Genomic DNA, 20,491 nt, shown 5'->3' on the forward strand with positions numbered 1-20,491 from the left:
GTCCTCCAGAAGCTGTCGGTGTTGTATTTGGAGGATGAATCCGTACTGTGGGTTCTCGGCTCCTGCACAGTTTGGGTCGTGAAGCATCAGGTAAAAATGTCACCGGCTCTGTTTTGCTGTTAACAGCTGCGTTATAATTAGCTGCTGCTCCGTGGAGGGAGGCAGGCAGGGTAACCGAACCTGCACCTCTCCGGTTACACTGTGACCTGTTGGGCCTGCATGTAGCGAGAAGCCAAGATGCTCCACCTCACAGTTCACTGCTTTATTCACCAGCTACCCGACCCGCCTCCACCCGTCCATTCAAATAGAACAGGAGACGTCAGGAGGGGAGTTTTAGCTGCCATTTTTCACCTCATTACTAATTCAGCAGGTGGATGGAGCTGCTGTTTCACCTGAACCTTCATGTTAGCGCCTCTACTCTGCAGGAGCTGGAGAAGTCGGCAGCTCCGGAGGCCTCGGCCTTCCTGAAGCCTCGATCCGGCAGCGTCGGTCACGAACACAGGACAAGACGAGGCGACGACCATCGCTTCCTCACTCAGCCAATCACCTGTGAGGAAATAGTGGCCATCAGGTGGGAGGAGATGACGTGACACCAAACACGTTTTATAGAATAAGATCACTGCTTTGAGCTTTTTATGTATATAAGTGAAGATCTACAGCCACTTTGAACATAAATATAAGCTTATTAGTTTCACAGGGTTGGAATTAAATTCAGAGCAGTTTCATATACAGGAAATTAAAATATAATACACCATATAAAATAAACTGTCATTTTTGTGACAGGATTTCAGAGTTTTTTTATAGTTGTTTTCTTTTTCACCATTTAGTTCATGCATTTTTTTGTATTTAAAGGATAAGCTTGTGCGTTTTGTTATCCATCGCATGTATTTTAGAGTATTTCTTTTGCTTTTCCCTACTTATTCTAACTGGAGACCTCAATCTTAAAAAACAGCATGTAGATTTATGCTTTGTGTCGCTTTTAAAATCATGGAAATATAGTTGTCATAAATGTTACTCAATCAAGACTAAACCAGAGCATTTATCCTGATGTGTTTTCAGCTACAAACTAAAGCTAGAGAGGATTTAATGCAGGTGTTCTCCAGTAGGTTCTGTCTCGGAAATTAAGATATCACAACTTAAATCTGAACAATAACAAGATGATGAACCCTCTGTACTCCAAGCAATTTCTGTGCGTTTTTTTTTTTGTCCCAGTCACATTTTCGTTCACAGTGGGTTCATTTTTCACTGCAGTATGAAGTTCTGCACCTCTATGGAAAATGTACAATCACGCCTAGAAGTAGAAAAACTCCAGCTGTCTTCTGTGCAGTGTGATACGGTTTAAATGCCATGAATCATGAAAAAAGATCTCGAATCTAAATGTACAACATTTTTCCAAGTGCCCACAGGTGTTACCAACACTGGAAAAAGTGTTAGCTCTATATACTGTATACATTTTACAACTTACTTTTTAAACTTGTTTTCATATTTTTCACCTATCTGCTCTGTGTAAATAAAGCCTACAGTTTAGCTGAAGAATTCTTGAATTTTTGCCACAAGGATTACAGTTCAGTCACTGATGGCTACTTAGTTGTGCCAATGTACGCAGAATTTTAGTTTTTTAATAAAATCAGGCTACTGCAAATGTTATATTTTAGTTTTGTTATTATTTTATTAAATTAGAGATATAGAAGAAAGTGATTTTGACAGAATATCACAATTTTAACATCTCACACACGACATGTTCCCTAACCATTGCAAAATAGAAGCTTTGATAATTCTTTCTGTTTGTCCGAGCCTTTTTTTAAAATAAAAATAACATGCTTTCAAAGCTGTCCTTTGGTTTTGGCGCTTCAGAGTTAACACCGTAATCTAGAAGGGAAATATACGTCTGCTCCCCAACTGTAATTTTTCAGACTTCATAAGTTGGGTTTTGCAATGTTGGAATCATTTAAATAAAACAACCTGTGAAGGCATTAAAACCCCACATTTGGTAGAATTACCTACTATAACCAATGCAGCAAATGACAATGGGACAAAAACATATTTTTAGAAGGTCAGAAGGTTGGAAACTAAACGTCTGTGTCAGTAGTTTTTAGACCAAACATTACTCCAACAGAATTAAATAGTGCATTCAGTCTAGACTATTTTCAGATGCACATTTGGTCCTGCCGTGAGTATTTGCAGCAGCAGGATGGTGTCTGTCAGATGCATTAAAAATAAACTACAGTGTGTTCATGGTAACGAAGAAACATGCAGCGATGAGGCCTGCTGATGTGTTCTTAATAGCTTCTACACCACAGTGGAGATGTGAGACACAGAGGAGTGAAATAAGCCGGGTTTTCACTGCACAAAAGTCTCATTTCCCTGTTTTATGTTGTGTGATGTTCCCCTTCAGTGCACCTAAACCTGCTCCTCCAGTAGAAGTTCAGTCTGAGCAGAATGAGTCGCTAGAAGACGGTGATGAAAGCTGCAAGCTGAGCATGAGCGAGAAACTGGCTCTCTTCAACAAACTGTCGCTGCCTGGGAGGCAAACGGCCCCGGATGGACCCCCAGAGAGACGGAGGCAGAAGGGGGCTCGCTATCGAACGCAGCCTATCACTGTGGAGGAGGTCAGCCTGGTGAGGAAAACATGACTGCTCTTAAATGTTCTTCTGAAGGGTCTCTGGTTCTTGAAAACATCATCACCAGTTAAAGAACCTCTTTATTTAGGGGTTGTTGTTCTTGAAAATACTAAAGGTTCTTCATTTTTATTGGAGTTATTTAGTTTGTTGGCAGGTGGTGGCATGAAATTTCAGGTGCAAATCTTGGTCTATAAAACATCAGAAAACATTGAGAAATGCTCATCAGTTTCACTATCCCAAGTTTGCAGCTTTCAGCATGTTGTATCTGAAGAATATTAAAAAGTGTTCTAATGTGAGTGACACAAAAATGCTAAAAACTCTCACATTTAATTTTTTTTTTCAAAACAGAACATCTACAAAAAACTGCTGAAAAAATGTTTCTTACAGAACCCAGTTTTTTTTTTTTTGTTTTGTTTGGTGCCAGTAGATAGTTTGAAATGAAAACTGCAACTCACCATTATTTTGTCATTGATTTATCATTTGCTCCATACATAATCAGAAAATCGAGAGATTAGCTTCTTGTAATACGTTATGTCTGATAAAGAACCCAAACTATTAAATGTGTAATTATGGAAGGAGTGCAAAATGCTGTAAACTCTCTTTTTTTTACTTTTTGCTTTAAATTTACTTCAATAATAATCACATCTTGTCATCCAAACAAAGCCAGGTGGGTCTACAAAGAACTATCTGGAAAGAACTATCTCCTTAAAGAACCTGTTTCTTTGCTAAAGTTGTTTGCTAAAGTGACGAAGGAAATCACATCTTGATGGTTCTTTGAGGCACATTTAGGTCTTCTTTACGGAGGCTCTTGCTTCATTGCAGAATAAAAATAGTTTCTCTGTGGTATCGCAATGAAGAACCATTTTTGGTTCCAGTTGGCACCTAAATTTTTACACATATTGTTACACACACTACAAAAAATTACATCAAAATTACATTTAAAATTCAAGTTAGTCTTAGAAGATATTCCTGCTTTGTTTTGCTTGAGGTGCATCTGAAATAATCAAACCTTTTTCTCCCTCTTTAGCTCCAGAAAGGCCCCGTTCAGCTCCCTGCCTTCAGTTTGTCCACTCATCTGTCTGACAGACAGCAGTCTTTGTCTGTTAACCTGAAGCCCAGCGAGCTTCGTCTTTCACAGCCCAGACTGGACCCTGGTCACTTAGAGTCCGGTCCGACCCAGCAGGACCCACAGCGCTGCGACTCTGAGCCCAGCCTGAAGGGAATCCTGAAGAAGAGCCGCTCTGCTGCCTCGGACTGGAGCCACACGGACGGCGGTCAGAACGATGAGCTGCTCGGCCACGAACAGAACGGTGGAGGATGCACAGAAGCAGAGATACACAAGAGAACTGAGAAGCAGGAGATTTGTGCACCACCGAGGAGGCAAAGACGTGATGCTTCAGCTGTGGAAGGAAGCTCAGGACCCACTGCTCCCTGGAGGCAAAGAGCTCGAAACAGGAGGGAAACTATCGCCTGTACACCAATAAGAACCACGTCAGAACTGGATGCTCCTCAGGAGGAGAAACCCTGCCAGAACAAACCACAGGAACATATTTCATGTGTAGGAAACAGCTTAGACACAACTGGGAGAGTCCAGTAAGTAATGTAGACTCTGCATGATGTGGTCAAATGATGATAATCTGGATTTTTTTCTACAACTAATCAGAAATCTTTTGTACACATTTTTATCTATTAGCAGTTTTAGGATGATAACTGAACTAGAACATAGTTTTTTGTAGTTGTGCTTTGAGATGTTTTACGGCTCATGTGATCTGCTCAAAAGGCAAGATGAAGATCCAGAGAGTACGAGGAAGTGGGTTGAAGAACCAACAGCTGCAGGACATGTTCAGGTCACTGCAGTCGATCGCACGATTAAACTACAAGAGTCAAGCAGCAGAAATAAGGTAAGAAATAGAAAATACGACTCACTGTAAAGGTTTGTCAAGGCAGAATCTGCAGCTGCTCAACTAGAGGTCAACCTCTGTAGCTTCAGGTATTTCTTTTGACATTTTCTACCTGAAAAAAAACACCCAAATTCATTCCGCTGCTCAACTTGAAGGTCAGCACTCTGGCTTCTAAGGATAAGACACACTTTGGATGGTTTTGAAATCTAGTACATTTCTGTGTCTCTATTACCTGGCCAGAGTGAGATGAGAAAAACTCAAACCAGCAAAAATTTTAATCTTTACATAATAAAAAGATGAAAAATACCCTTTTAACTATGAGTCCCTACAATTTTATGTTGTTGAACTTGTTGTAAATATTCTCAGATACAGTTTTACTACATTTGATGCAACATAAACGACATGCACATCTGTTTTAATCTTACTGGTATCATGGTGATGATGTTCAGTGCAATTAATCCTGACTGATATTGTCATGTGGATGAATGTTGTACTCTACAGGGAAAGTGCAGTTTGTTACAAAAACAGAAACTAACCAAAGACCTTCAGATAATAAAGCCAATCAGGAGGTCATTCTTATTTACAGCTTCAACTCTTTGAGCCCCAGAACATGCTGGCAAGTTAGCAAACCGTGTTTTCTTAAAAAATAGAAATAAAATCACCAAAATTGTTGCATTTTGTAAGCCAGATACGGCATAAACTGAAAGAAACATTAATTTCTCAGCTTTCTGATAGTCTTTTAACTACTCATCTGTTGTAATTTCAGAAAATTTAACCTAATCTAAGCTCAAAATTGTGATATTTTATTGTAATATTTCTGCATGGGTCAAATCAGTAATGAACAGTTTGCACGAGATTCTGTGGAAAGACAAAAATAACAATAGTGGTTGAACTGTAGGCAGAGTTTTGATCTGATTTCTCTAAAAAAGCAGCCCAGAATTAGCGCTAACGTTCTGCATTACGGAGGTTACTGGGTTCACTATTGCTGGAGAGCCAACTGCGGTTAGATTTGAGTATTTGTCATTCCATTGAAACCAGATACAGCATCACTTCGCAGCAGCGCTCTGGATTTGGAATGTGCTAAATGTCTTGAGATGAAGCTTCAGTGACTGAGGAATAGATTCAAAGTAATTAGTGTTTATGTAGTGAGATGAGTTCCACCGTGATGTGGAATGTAAATAGACTGATTATTTGGTGGTTAAATGTGATCCTTCAGGAGCTCATCTTCACTGTGATGACTGGATATGTGTGAATTTTAGTGTTTTTCCTGTTTGCTTCTGTCTCAGTTTAATATTTCTTTATGTCTCCCTGTTTTCCATCCGCAGGAAGAATCAGAAAACTCTCATCTCGAGTGCTGGGTGAGTCCCTGATGATTCAGAATCCATCGATCCATCTTCACTTTAAATAAACAGCTTTTCAAATAGCTTTTAAGTAGCTTTAGCCTGCCCCTCTCTCTCCCCCTCCAGGAGCCTGTCTTTGCGTCTGTCTATTCTAACAATACAGCCCAATATGTCATGTGTTTCAATCAGGTAAAAGTGCGAAGTCGGTTGCATGGGAGATTAATTTGCTGCTTCTTTTTGAAGTGTTTTGTATGCAGTGGAAAGTTTTCATCGTCACACAGACTCTGGTGGATGTGATTATTTTTTTATTTATTTTTTTTGTGTGTTTTTGCAGCTGATGTGTGAAGTTTCGCTCACGATAACGAGCAGCTCGTCACCTGCAGGGTGTTTTTTTTTTTTTTTTTTTTTGTCTCAAAGTGGCACATCGCAGCTCTAGTTTCACACTTTGCATTGAATCCTGTGTTCGCACTCATAGTTCCCTTGCAGTTACAGTTTCCAGACTTTTGGAGTAAAAAGATACGTCAAACCTGCAAAATTATTAGACAAACTATCGGCAAAAACAAATGCATGTTTCTTTTTATACATTTCTCATTAAGTTCTATTGCAGAGAAGAAAAAAATGTGCATTTTGCAATCGTCTTACTGCAGAACAGGAAGTCACAGAATGTTGTTTTGAATTTTCCTCCATGTAAAATCTACATCTTGTACTTTACATGTTGATTTGGTGCTTCATGCTTTGCCTCCTCTGGTCGTGCACATCTCTAAAGGAGTCCACTCCCACTTTCCTACCACACAAAACTCACCTGTTGCCTTCCATTCAATGCATTTTGTTTTCTTCACTTCATCCTCAGACCAACTTGTCTTTCGAGGCTCAAGAAGTCTCGTCTCCTACAAAGAACCTGAATCAGCCTCAGTGGAGACAGAAGGTGACATATCTTCATTTTTGATATATTTTTACTGTTTATGCCCACAGAGGAGCTCATCTATGTCATAATTTTGCCGTTTTTGTGGCTGCACAGGCTAAAGAAGTTGAGTCTGAATGTCAGATGGTTGAAAATGAAGAACTAAACACACAGCTGGAAAGCACAGAGCAGGACAATGGATTCACAGTGCAGAGAAGTGAGTTTACTCGCTCTGGATTTCGCTCTGATTCTCCAGCATTTGTTCTTGGCCTCCCTGATTCATGTTTTCTGTGCTTACGGCTCTGTAGGTCTTGAATCCGACAGAAATGAAGCTCCTTCATGCACGTATGAAGGTCAGAGCAGCATTAAATCTGTAAAATTATAGCTCTGTTGGGACTCAGTTTGTTTCTCAGTTTGTTTCTTTTGTTTAGCAGAAATCTCCACACAGCCTGAGATGGACTTTAAAGGTAAGAGTTAAATCTGTACAAGATTAATTGAAGTTTAAAGTATTTTAAAGTTAACATTTCAGCCTCTGCTGCAGCTCCTCAGGAGGTGAAGGAGGAGATGGCGGGAGATGAATCGTTTGATGGAGGTTTCTACAGCGAACCGTCGCCTCCTTCTGCCTGCTGCCCTCCAGCTGATGGAGGCGTCGCTGCTGCAGAGAGTGAACAAGACCTAAGTATCCTCTGCCAAACCAACACACCCATGTGAGTCTGGTTTTACCACAAACTGTAAGATTTTGAGTACAAATAGTGTAATTTGTTAGCTAGCTGATGTAGTTTTTATTGTTTGTATCATCTCGTACGAATATGACATTTTAAGAGTGACCTCAAGAAGCATCAGGTGGTTGTTACCCCACAGTTTTTTCCAAATGTTGCACTCATGCAATTTAGTGACAACTGAGTCAATATGTATGAAACTTTAGAAACAAGAATGTCCCTGAAGTTTGAAGCAAAATGTTAAAAGAATTTTAAGAGGCATCCGGTATAAGCTGCATTTTTCTCAAGAAAGTTTCTATTTAGAATAAATTATACAGCATTTGTCATGTCACCATTTATTATATGATTTTAGTGGTCAGTTCTTTTATTTGACGAATATAATAATTATTTGACTTTAGATAAATGAAAGAGATGTGGTTTGGGTTCAGGCAAGCAAGACCTATCACGCATTTTACAGACGTCTTTACTTCTGCCTCTGTTTCTGCTGGTGACTCCTACTTGGACAAAAAAAACCTTCAGACACTTCTTAATTGATGCAGGTGCCAGGTGTTGGCGCTTCAGTGCAGCAGGTTGTTTTATTTGAATATTAGGATAATTTTACTTTCAGTTATTTCATAATAATGGTAATAATAATCTTTTTTCTAGAGTACTTCAAATTACAAACTGCTTCCTAAAGCATCAAAATCAAACATGAGGGCATAAAATCATCAGGATTTATGAATTATTACGGATTGTTTAGATGAATAAAAATGCAGTATGGCACTTAACTAAAATTGTAAATAATATTGGAAGAAAAGTTTAAAGAAAATTAAAATCTTCCATCTCACTTATATCCTCGAGGCTCCAAATGCTCTTAGCTTCCCCACTTTAATTTTCAGCTTCTTAAAGATCCTCAAGTGCTCTTGGTGCACGAATTGGTTCAAACTCCAAAATATGATAAGCAGAAAAGCCATAAAGAGTCTTAAAGTTATCAGTAAAGTCTTAAAATGTGTAAAAACACTGAAACGGGACAAATGTGTTCATGTTTCTTGGTTCTGGTTAAAATTCTAAATTCTGACACAGTCCTTTATGCACACTCAATTCATTTGTAGTTTATGCATAATCCAAATCTTTGGGCCCACTGAGTTCAGAAACTAGTAAGTCTGAGTTGAACTATTCCTGCAGACTGAGCTCAGCAGTAGCAGAACACCGGCGGTCTGTCCGTCCGTCTCGTCGGACTCAAGGCTCCAGAAACCCTCTGAGAGCTCTGGCAGCCAGAGAGGACATCAGGCAGGACTACATGGGAGAGAGAGTCAACACAGCTGCCGAAGAGGGAGTCCAGACAGAGAACAGTGAGTCGATCTAATGGTTTCCTTCTTTGCCTTTTCACTTCCCAGCTGCCTCACCTCTTGTTTCCTCTCTACAGAGCGTAAGAACTCCTCAGCTGCAGATTCAGACTTCATCTCAGATTCTGAAGTGACTAAGTCTCATCCTCCCTTCAGCAGCCTGATGCTCGTTCACATCAAAGGTCAGGACAGATTTGTGCACGTGTGATAGTGTGTTTGTGTTTGCCTGTTCTTTATTAACCAACGTCTGTGATACCAGGTAGGCGGCGTGTTCAGGCCCGTCTGGTGGAACCTTCAGTCTGCTCGCTGAACAGTGGAGACTGCTTCCTGCTGGTCAGTCCAGAGAACTGCATCTTGTGGAGCGGAGAGTTTGCCAACGAACAGGAAAAAGCCAAGGTACCAATATTATGTGAAATATCACAGAATTATAATGCCAAATCTTAAATAAAAAGATAAAGATGAAAGTTCAATTTCTTTGACAAGCTATTTAATCAGATTAAACCCTTGAAATGTGTTTTCAGGCCTCAGAGCTGGCGTCCTTCATCCAGACTCAGAGGGATCTCGGTTGTCAGGCCTCTCAGGTCGTCCACCTTCAGGAGGATTTGAACTCTGACAGCAGTTTGGCTGCAGACTTCTGGAGCCTTCTCGGAGGAAGAACACAGTACAGAGGTCAATATGTGGACTTTAGAAATATGTCACAGAAAATGCAACGGTCATAGGTATTATTTCTCATTGAGCACCAACCAGGATTTCAAGTGTTGATTTTTAGTAATAAACTAGTCAGTCTGAACGTCTAAGAGCTTCGTTAACCTTCTTTTCAACCACCTGAAATGTGATTTCAACATCAATAAGTCCCAAAATACAAATAATTTTGATAGTTCAGTTGTATGTTGAAACAGATCATACTGATTAGTAGGAAGGGGTTGCCCCCAAGTCATATGGCAACTGTTGATAAAATGTGTTCTACATGAAGCACAAGGTTTTTATCTGAAATGCCACAAATATGGAACTGTGTGTGTGCTGCAAAAAGAAGCCTCGAGGACATTGTAATGGCAATAAGTGTATACAATAATGTTCAATAAGAAATGAACTGCTGTAATGCACATGTACTTTAAGGTTACAGCTTCAGCTACTGTGAAGGCAGAAGTGTCCTCACTGTAACTTTTAAGAGATGTTAAAAATTGTAAAAACAACGATAAATTTTATATAAATATTTTAGCTGATTTAAAGGCAGTGAAACTGTGTAATTATACGAAGAAATGATTTTTGATGTGGACATTATGTACAGTTTTTACCTGTTTTTTGTTTTTGTTTTTTTTACAGCCATTGTTTAAATAAATAATTATTTTATAGATTTTACTAGATGTTATAACTTACAAAAGCAGGGCAAATCTGTAAAATATACGTAAAAAATATTTACAATATTTAATATACATCATTTTTATTTCAAATAATGGCAAATATCTGCAAGATGATAGTTTTTTTTTTTCATCTGACTGATGGTCGCACATGGTAAAAGAACAAATTATTATTTGTAAAAACATTTTTATGTGGATGGTATTTACAGTGTTGGTCAGTTTTTTTTTTTTTACGCTTAATGTGTAAAGTAACGCTTTTTAAATGTGGATTCAATAGACATGCAATTTAAAAAAATCAAGTCTGTAAAATAACAGTAAATAGTATTCACCATTTTTCAGTCCTTAGATAAGGATTTTTTTAATTTAAGACATAATTAATAGATATTTTTTTATATATAAGGAATATTTTATCAAAATAATTATTTTCTTTAACCCAGTAAAATGTAGTGTAATTAGGGTAAACACTGTCAAAGAATGAAATATTCTGATGTGAATGTTATTTACAGTTTTGGACAGGTTTTTTTTTATGCTTACCATGTAAAGTTACTAATTTCTGTGTGATTTTTAATAGGTAATATCTGTAATTTAACAGGGGAACACTGTAAAATAACTGTACATTATACAGAAACAATACAGTTGTTATTATTTTTTTACCAAAAGGGTGATTATTATTTTCCCTTCTCTCTTTCTTTGCACAGGAGCTGGTGCACCAGAGGAGGATGATCTCTATGAGAGCGGTGTGGTTGAGTCCAACTGTGTTTACCAGCTGGTGGAGAACCGACTGGTGCCTCATGAACAGGGCTGGGCCTCCGTCCCCAGTGTCTCCCTGCTGGGCTCCGCTGAGGTCAGCTTCTTCATTTTACATGGAGATATTTCACTGTTTCGTAAATGCAGGCTTTTATATCGTCCATACTGTAGAGTGAATCCCCAGGAAGGTTTTAATAGCTCATCACCGCTTATTATGCTGCTGGTGTCTCATGTTTGTTTGTTTGTGTGTGTCCAGGCGCTGGTGTTTGATTTCGGCAGCGAGGTGTATCTGTGGCTTGGACAGGAAGTTTCCCTGAGGAGGAGGAACGTTGCTCTGCAGCTGACTCACCAAGTGTGGGCCGGAGCTTACGACTACAGCAACTGTAGAGTGAACCCACTGGATCCCACTCAGAGCAACGCCAGCATTCAGCGGTGAGTCAAAATACAGCCTGAGCTCCTCAACGAAAAACAACTCCATCTACTATGTATTATTCCACGTAATACACACAAAAACAAGAGTCGCCACCCACCATGTGGACCGGGGGTTGTTGAGCTCACAATCAATGACTGTGTTTCCTCAATGCACTCAGTAAACAACATTAAGAATGGAGAGAGTGTGCAGAAGAATCCACTGTAGGTCTTTAAAGTGCAAACTGCAGAATGTAATTCCACACTGACTGCACATGAGGAAACCCTAGCAGACAGAAGTGAGTCCCTGTGACATGCTGTAAAATCCCTGCATGCTGCTAGAACTTGAGAAGACACTCTGACACACTGCAGCTGGCAGAAGACAGAGTTTTTGCAGAGAGAAAAGTATGCACTTCACTGTATTAGCTGTACCAGAATCTATGTGGACAGGCAAAATTATACCAAGGTGTGCTTGGTAAACAACTTATTCCAAAAACATGCATTATTCTGTTCAAACCTTTTCTCTGTGGATTTCTCTTTGTGGACAGGCAGCATTAATATGAATCTTGCATCAGCACTGTTGTCTAAAATATAATGACATGCTGTATCTTTTAATATTTCCTTTAATTAGAAGTAGGACGCTATTTATCAAAGTAAGTTGAAGTCATTTTATTCTACATAATCATGTATGTTTTTGCAACTAAGGCTCCTACTTTATTAGGTTAACATAACAGTCGGTATTATATTAACGTAGAATATCATTTTTTAAGGGCTTTATGTACTTAGGATTCAAGCTCAAACAAACTGTGTTGATTTCTGTTGTTTAACCTAATTTCTGGGTGTTTTTATGCACACCTGACACACCGTGGGTTCATTTATCGCCGCTATGGAAATAGAACAACCATGACTGGATGAAGAGAGACCTCAGAAATGACAGAGTTATAATGCCACAAATCATAATTGTGGAGTTTATTTGAACTGTTTACTTTCATGTTCAGACACATAACTGTTGGTTTCAGTTGACTCACTCGTGGCTTCTGGGTTCTGCAGAGGAGTACAGAATTCTACTGTTTATTTTTTGTTTGGCAAATTGTAAAGCGAGACATGTTGGACAGAAGTGATTTTGATGAAATTTCATGATTTTTGAGCTTAGATTTTGTTATTTTTTTCCCAGATGAACACATAATTAATTCATGTCCGCCAAAAAGTCCCTGAAATTATGCATCATGACAGCTGGTTGAGTCACTAATACTTTCACAGTCACACAAATGACTGCAGAATGTTTCTGTTTTTGACAGACTGGTGGGAGGTAATGGTTCATTTTATTTATTTATTTAAATGAGGCATGTAAAATAAAGTTACTTTGGTGAAATATCACAATTTTAAGCTTAAGTTTAGTTCATTTTTCCAGCAGAAAGTAGCAAATCTTGTTTTGTTTATTTCATTTTCTGGCTTTGATTAATGGTGAAATTATGATGTTTTGTTTTTTAAGATAATTTTTATAGATTTTTTTTCAAACATAACAATAGCTTTAGCTTCTAAAATGTGTGTTTGGGAATATGTTTTCTGCAATCCTAGAGTCTGAACTGTGTGTCAGACTATTTTCTGTTTCAGACACAGTTTGTTGATTGTGTTCATTCTTATATCAATTTCATGACGTGCTGTTGTCCTCAGGAGGGGAGAAGGTCGTCCTGGCTGGGCTCTGTTCGGTGTCGTCTCTGAGGGAAACGAGACGGTTCTGTTCAGGGAGAAGTTTCTGGACTGGACCTGCAGGAGTGGAGGCAGCGAGGAGGTCGATCCAGGCCTTAATGAGACACAGGTTCATCTCACAGTTCATCGAGTTATTATAATATCTGTGAATTTAAATCATGAATCCATTTCAGCCAGTTTAGAAGCTTTCAGTCTAAAGTGCGTGTCCACTAGATGCAATTTTTCCCGTAAGGCAACCCACCGCATCTGAAAATTGCACAGATGGTGGGCGGTCACTAGCAGGCCACATAGATGAGTCGGATAAAGATGGCGGCTCGGCATAGACACCGACAGCCACGCCATGTTCAAAGTGACTTCAGCTGACTTTCTTTCCCATCCTCATGCTCAGTTTGAACTTCAGCAAATTATCTTGACCACGTCTACATGCCTAAATGTACTGAGTTGCAGCAATGTGATTGGCTGATTAGCTATTTGTGTTAACAAGCAATTGAACAAGTGTACCTAATAAAGTGGCTGATGAGTGTGTATTTGTCTACGATATGTAATGAAGTGAAAGAAACAAGTTGGAGAAAATGGAAATATTCTAGTGAAATATGCCAAACAAAATACAGATACATATATGTGCAGAAAGCAAAAGTTCCACATCTCCTTCAGATCATTTAAAGTTATGACTTTTTAGTCATTTTTACCCCACTGAAAGTCTCCATCTGCTGTCCTTCTCTGCAGTCCATCTCTGTTCAGTCGTCTCAGCCTGAATCTTCTCCATCAGACCTCCTGAGTCCCTGCGATGCTAAAACTCTGGTGTTGGGTCAGTCAGAAACAGACGGTTCGGTCCACACTGTTCTGTCTGGAGTCGATGTCCAAAGAGGCTGTGGCGTCATCACGCTGGAGGAAGGACGTCAGATGGAGCTGAAAACTGTAGCGGTGGACACCTGGCATGTCCAGGAGTTTGATGACAGTGAAATACCGGTGGAGAGCAGCGGACAGCTTCATGAAGGAGACTCGTACGTCATCCGCTGGACGTACAGCATCAGCACTGTCGGTCAGTCAAGTTATTTTTTTACATCTGATGTTTTAGAATCCAAATCTGATTTTGGACTGCAGCGCCTTTGATTCAGCTTTGATTGATGAGAATTTTTCCTGAGAACCCCAAAACCTGCCAGTGGTCTGAAATGCTTTTTATCTTTAAAAATTCTACCAAAATGACATCATTTATTGGAGCCAGAAACTGTAAAAACAAAAAGAAATGTTGGATTTTCAACTTTTTCCACACAACGTTGACCACAAATCACCTTGGATGTGCCTTTATGTTGGAAATTTTGACCAAATCTAATTTGAAAATCAGAATATTTCAACACCACTTCATTCTACATGTTTCATTCCAAAAATATGCCAAAACTAAACTGTTTGCTCCCAACAGATTTTTTTTTTTTTTTTTTTTTTTTTAAAACAACAAGTTCTGTGCTCTTCACTGCAACTAAGCTATTAGTGACTCAGCAGGTTACTACAAAGAGTTCATTTAAGGGGAATTGTTGAATGGAACATGTAGAAGAAAAAGATGAAATATCAGCATTTTATACTTAGATTTGGGCAAAAGTCACACATGATTAGTTCATGGTCCATTGTAAATTTGAGAACCTGTCAGTTCCTTCTGTTTTGGCAGTTTCTTGGTGATAAATGGTTCATAAATCATTTTGTCAAATTCTTTAAAGATGACATGCTTTTCAAAACCGCTGGTAGGTTTTGGAGTTCATAGGGTTAAAATGAAGATGTTTTCTATGACGTGGGTTTTTTTATTAAATGATTCCTGCCATTATAACTGTATCACACTGCACAGAAGACAGTTCTCTCTTCATCTTTGCAGTTCTTCGGTTTCCATAGATGTGCAGGACTTTATATTGCAGTAAAAAAAAAAAAAAAAAAAAAGCAGTGAGGAAAAATGGGACAGGAGCAAAAAGCATTGAATGAGGCTTTACTTTTCGTCTGTTGTAGAAAGCACGATAAACAGCCCAGATGAATGTGTGAAGAGTGCAAAGGAGAACACAGCCTTCTTCCTGTGGAGAGGTCGACACTCCAGCGTCAGTGGAAGAGACACTGCAGCTTTCCTCTCGATAGGGATGAGCAACCAGGAGGAGGCACAGGTACATGAATGGCCATGAAATAGATCATCTAGTCATATGCATGACTAAAACATGAAGTAGAAACACTGGAAGGACAGAAAATATAGAAATACTTTCTCTCAAGTAGACTATTAAAGTACTTAAAAAGAATCTGCACTTCAGACCATTAAGTACTGATAGCTTCATGCAGATCTGACTTTCTGTCCACGTACTCATGGTTTTACATATTTATTCCCATCAAATACTAGTTTCTAAATTATGTATGATGGTTTTAAAAGTTTATTCCTCCTAAAATACTACTTTCTGTTCAGTGCTTGTAGTTTTAAAAGGTTTTTCCACCAAAGTAGTACTTTGTAACTAAGGAGTTAACTAGCAGGTTTTGCTTTAACAGATTAATTCCTCCCAAAATATTCCTTTCTGTCCGTGTACATAGAGTTTTAAAGGGTTATTCCTCCCACAATACTACTTTCTAATGAACAATTTCTGATTTTAAATCTTTATTCCACTCAAAATAATACTTGTTTGCAAGGTACTTTTTAAAGTACCTTTAAACATTTTGAAAGGTCATACCACCTAAATATTACTTTTTAACTAATGCGTTATGGTGTAAAAGGTTGATTCCAGTCAAAACTGTACTGTGCTGTACATATTGTTTTTGCCAGGGTCTGTAATTATGGGGAAAATTAACTTGACATCCCTAATTACTTAACTAATAATTAATGCAACAGTATTACAAGAATGAAAGGAACCATCTCTTTAGAATAAAAGATTTTTATGTTTTCCTCAGACAAAAGTCAAATGTGCCATTTTCATCAGGACTCCATCAGGACTGTTGTTGTTAACAGGCTTCATTTTTGTTGTGTTGTTTCTACAGGTGGTTGTGCCTCAGGGGAAGGAGCCTCCCTGTTTCCTGCAGCTCTTTCAGGGAGGTCTGGTTATTCACAAGGGAAAGAGAGAGGAAGCTTCCACTAATGCAGGTGCAGTAAAATCAACTTGTTTTCCACTGTTTCAGTTTTCTTTTTTTAATGTTTGGTAGATTGATTTCTCTTTTGTGTTTTTCCTGCAGCAGAATGGCGTCTGTTCTGCGTACGAGGGGAACTTCCAGAGGAGGGTTTGCTGTTAGAGGTGGACTGCTGCTGTGCAGGTCTGAGGTCGAGGGGCTCTGTTGTCCTGCTGAACAGCCAGGAGGGGGCGCTGTACCTCTGGACAGGTTGTAAAGCCCACAGCAGCACCAGAGAAGTCGGCCAGAGAACAGTGGAGCATCTCACCCAGATGTGAGTCAGAGAATCTGGGTTGATTGCAGCATAATTGTCCAGATTGTCAACTTTTATGTGTTCTGGGTGTTTGTCAGGTGTCCACCAGAGCTGGGTCTCAGTAAAAGCAGCCCAGTGAAGGTGCAGGTGGTGGAGGAAGGTTCAGAACCTGCAGAGTTCTGGACAGCACTGGGACAAATGGACAGGAAGGCCTACGACTGCATGCTGCAAGGTGCAACACATTTTGGTTTTGCTCTACACTTCTGCAAGTCTTCAAATAATGCTTAGAAGCTACATGTTTGCCCTCTTACAGATCCAGGAAAGTATAACTTCACACCTCGCCTCTTCCACCTGAGTGTCTCTTCTGGGAGCTTCAAGGCCGAAGAGCTCAAGAGTCCAACTCGACTGCCGGGACTCGTCATGGCGATGCCCTTCGTCCAGGAGACTCTGTTCTCTGTACCAGAGCCAGGTGAAAGCAGACACAAAAATATATTTAGTTTTCTCTTTCATGCAATTCTAGTTTTCAATTCCCCACGTCTTTCCTTTTGTAGTTTTATTAACAAACCCAACATTACATGAAAACGTTATTGGCTAATAAAATCAAGAACAGATCAAATTTTTAAACTTTTTTTCACCCTTACACTGTAACTCGTTCGATAAAGTACTATTTGGATGGAATAACCCTTTAAAATTAGAAATACTCGGACAGAAATTTTGATTTTCTTTGGAATACACCTCCAAAACCATAACTCATTAGTTAGAAAGTGCTAGTTGGATGAAATAACCCATTAAAACTAAAATGTACAAGGACAGGAAGAAGTATTTTGGATGAAATAAACCTTTTAAAACATAACTTGTTACAAAGTATTCTATAGTAGTAATAAACAAATTTCCATTATAATAGTAATTTGAATTCTATGATTCTGTGAATTTTCTCTAAATCATGAATCAGTATTGAGCTTCAACTGTAATTACTAGGATTTGAAAAGCAGTTTGGAAATGAATTCTTGGTGTAAATTGCAGCATGTTTTGTGTCCTATTTCCTACATGACTATGACTTTGACTGGAGTTTTAGTTGTCGTATAGATGCAGTTTGCACTAAGATTTATTTTTTTTGACATGGCCCACTCCAGAGACTTGAATTTTTAGCAATCATTAACAATAATAGGGGAAGCAACTGATCAAATTAATTAAATTGTGATTTTATTGAAGCTAATGTCAGCACAATAGCATAAATCATATTCATTCTGCTGAACTTTACTCCATACAAGTATGAAATCTGAACATGCAAAGTATTAAATGTTAGAATATTTCGGTTAAGAGTACTCCTCTATGTCTAACTTGTTATTTGCTTTGTCCTTTTTTTCTTGCCTCCAAAACCCAAACATCCCACAGGATTATTAAAGTCAAACATCATCCAATCTAATTCCATTTTATTGTCCAATTTTCCCTCTCTTTGCCGTCTGCCTGCAGCTCTGTTTCTGCTCGACAATCGTCTGGAGGTCTACTTATGGCAGAGAGGTCAGCCGGAGCAAACGGAGAGTTCGGCTTCAGCCTGGAGCCTCTGGCATGATGAGAGGAAGTGTGCCATGCAGACGGCTCTGCAGTACTGCAAAGGTGAGGAGGGAGAGCCGTCATTATTAACTGGTTGGAAATGAAGATATCGCAGTTTAAAATATGCTTTTTCTGCTCCCATATCACAGAGATGAACCCCAGAAGACCACCGCAGGCCTACCTCATCTTTGAGGGGTCTGAACCTCTCACCTTCACTAACGTCTTCCCACGCTGGGAGAAAAGCCTGGGACCCCAAACACAGGTACAAACACAAGCTACAGGATCAGCTTATTCAACGAAAACAATGTTGTGAGGAGGGTTTCTGCACCTGAAAACAGCACTGGGAGATTTGTGTAATTTATAGCTTCATATGATTAGATACAGTTCCTATAAAAAGTATTTACCCTCCTTGGAAGTTTTCCCCTTTTTTTGCTTTGTCATGGTCAATGCATTTGGCTTTTCTGACAAGAATTTGCAAAAACAAGACTCTTTCATGTCAACACATTTCTACAAGGTAGTGTCAATGAGTTACAAAAATCCAAAAAGTGAAATAGGTGATTGAAGATTGAAATATTCAATTAGTGCGAGAAACTGATGTTAGTAGAAAGACCTCTGTATCTGGGAGGTCCAGTCACCAGTGTATCAGTATTCCCAGATGTTACTACACCATGAAGACCAAAGAAACTTTTTAAAATATTGTGAAAATGTTCTTGAAAAGCATTAGTCAGGAGATGGATACAAGAAAATGTCCCAGTCACCGAATGTCCCTTGGAGTTAAATCCAACATTAAGAAATGCAGGGATTATGGCACATGAACATTAAAAGAAATCTAAAGGAGTTACTAGCTAGTGTTCACCACCATGCTTCACGTCATGATGCTGCCGCCGCCGTGCTTCACGTCATGATGCTGCCGCCGCCGTGCTTCACGTCATGATGCTGCCACCGCCATGCTTCCTCATGATGCTGCCGCCGCCGTGCTTCACGTCATGATGCTGCCATCGCCATGCTTCATCACGATGCTGCCACCGTCAAAAAGCTCAATTTTGGTCTCATCAGAACAAAGAACTTTCTTCCAGTTGACTTCAGAGTCTCCACATGTATTCTGGTGAACTCCAGTCCAGATTTAATGAGCTGTTTTTTAACAGCGTCTTTTGCTTTGTCTCCCTTAAAGCTTTGACTGGTGAAGAACAGACAACAGTTGTTTTATGAACAGTCTCTCCCATCTCAGCTGCTGAAGCTTGGAGCTCCTTCAGAGGAGTCCTAGGTGTCTTGGTTTCCTGCTTCACTAATCATTTTTTACTCAGTTGGTTAGTTTCTTAGGATGACATGCACTAGTCAGATAAGCACATGTCCTATTCCTTTCATTTCTTAATGACTGATTTAATTGTGTTCCAAGCGATATTCAGTGAATATTTTTAATAGACCCTTCATTCGTCTACTTCTGACAGAAGTTCTTTACCTGTCAGAGCTACATTACGACAGCTTATAAAACCTCCAATTACTTTTCACTTTAATTTTTATGGCTCGTCAATTGTACTTTTTTGCTTTTGAGAAGTAATTCCTCATCAAAATGCATCAGGAATATTGAAAATCATCTTCATCTCTGAAGAAATAAAGCGCATAATTGTGCTTTAAATGCCATTCATTATGAAAGAATTTAAATTAGAGTTGCTGTATTAATAATGATTCATCTAATCTATCCAGTAGAACTGTCAGTCCCTTAAATGAATCACAGGGAGTTTGCATAAGAAACATTTTGGGTTTTAAAACTATTATCTTACAGACAAGAGTGAAGTTCACCATGTAAAAACATTATTTGTTAGTGTTTGGTATTATCTGTGTGCTATTTTCACTGTCATTATTGAGATATGTTTTTGGGAGTCATTTGACACACCGCTATTTCAACTAATTGCTATTAATTTACCAAATCTTCAACACTTGAAAAATTGACCAGTTCTTCTTGAAGGAGAATCTGTTGTCAGTCTGCACCGACAAAAGATAATAGTTGCTGCTTTGGACACCATGTTTGTAGTCTGTAGTTTGTAGTATGATGTCATCGGATGAGCAACAATTTGTGGAAGTAATTAGTGCGGCTAACAAGTATATAGACTTTGAACCACAACAGCTCTGACCATTTTTACATAAACATGGGACCTCCATGAGTGTCCTGATATGTCTGGTCCCAGGACATTGGCAGTGGATCCCTCGGGTCCATTGGGCTGCTGGATGGGTCCTTCATGGATCGGGCTTGTACCAGGACAAATCGTGTTGGTACAAAAATACGATGTACCCCAGATTTAACCCACCTAAACTCCTTGACTTGTGATCTGGATCTGGTCTAAAGCAGTCAAGATGCAAAAAAACACAGTAAAATCACCATGTTTTTCCATTTTAACACAGAAAATAATGATTGTCTACATCAAAAATTATATTTAAAGAGTTTTTCACCTTCGTATGTCAATCTATTCAAGATTCGACCCACCTAAGCTCAGTGGTTTTTGATCTGGACCTGGTCTAATGTGGTCCAGATGCAA

The 20,491-nt window shown here is 39.0% G+C and overlaps 1 protein-coding gene across 2 annotated transcripts in view; it reads left to right on the forward strand.

The window, feature by feature from the left end:
* svilc (supervillin c) overlaps positions 1–20,491 on the forward strand; it is a 34,120-nt gene that overhangs the window by 12,501 nt on the left and 1,128 nt on the right. Inside the window, exons 6-31 of one of the 2 annotated variants that reach the window (XM_051941016.1) lie at positions 426–571; positions 2,396–2,618; positions 3,649–4,214; positions 4,402–4,522; positions 5,848–5,880; positions 5,989–6,051; positions 6,713–6,787; positions 6,881–6,980; positions 7,072–7,116; positions 7,198–7,230; positions 7,305–7,470; positions 8,647–8,813; positions 8,888–8,989; positions 9,067–9,203; positions 9,329–9,476; positions 10,864–11,009; positions 11,169–11,344; positions 12,995–13,139; positions 13,757–14,072; positions 15,023–15,171; positions 16,025–16,127; positions 16,220–16,424; positions 16,502–16,635; positions 16,717–16,872; positions 17,877–18,020; positions 18,107–18,219. In XM_051941016.1, coding sequence (XP_051796976.1) covers positions 426–571; positions 2,396–2,618; positions 3,649–4,214; positions 4,402–4,522; positions 5,848–5,880; positions 5,989–6,051; positions 6,713–6,787; positions 6,881–6,980; positions 7,072–7,116; positions 7,198–7,230; positions 7,305–7,470; positions 8,647–8,813; positions 8,888–8,989; positions 9,067–9,203; positions 9,329–9,476; positions 10,864–11,009; positions 11,169–11,344; positions 12,995–13,139; positions 13,757–14,072; positions 15,023–15,171; positions 16,025–16,127; positions 16,220–16,424; positions 16,502–16,635; positions 16,717–16,872; positions 17,877–18,020; positions 18,107–18,219 — 3,912 coding nt within the window. Of the gene's footprint in view, positions 1–425; positions 572–2,395; positions 2,619–3,648; positions 4,215–4,401; positions 4,523–5,847; positions 5,881–5,988; positions 6,052–6,712; positions 6,788–6,880; positions 6,981–7,071; positions 7,117–7,197; positions 7,231–7,304; positions 7,471–8,646; positions 8,814–8,887; positions 8,990–9,066; positions 9,204–9,328; positions 9,477–10,863; positions 11,010–11,168; positions 11,345–12,994; positions 13,140–13,756; positions 14,073–15,022; positions 15,172–16,024; positions 16,128–16,216; positions 16,425–16,501; positions 16,636–16,716; positions 16,873–17,876; positions 18,021–18,106; positions 18,220–20,491 lie in introns of both variants that reach the window. The other variant, XM_051941015.1, reaches the window with a different exon arrangement.

The sequence above is a fragment of the Acanthochromis polyacanthus genome, chromosome 21 (genome assembly GCF_021347895.1).
Source record: "Acanthochromis polyacanthus isolate Apoly-LR-REF ecotype Palm Island chromosome 21, KAUST_Apoly_ChrSc, whole genome shotgun sequence".
Classification (NCBI taxonomy): Eukaryota; Metazoa; Chordata; class Actinopteri; family Pomacentridae; genus Acanthochromis; species Acanthochromis polyacanthus.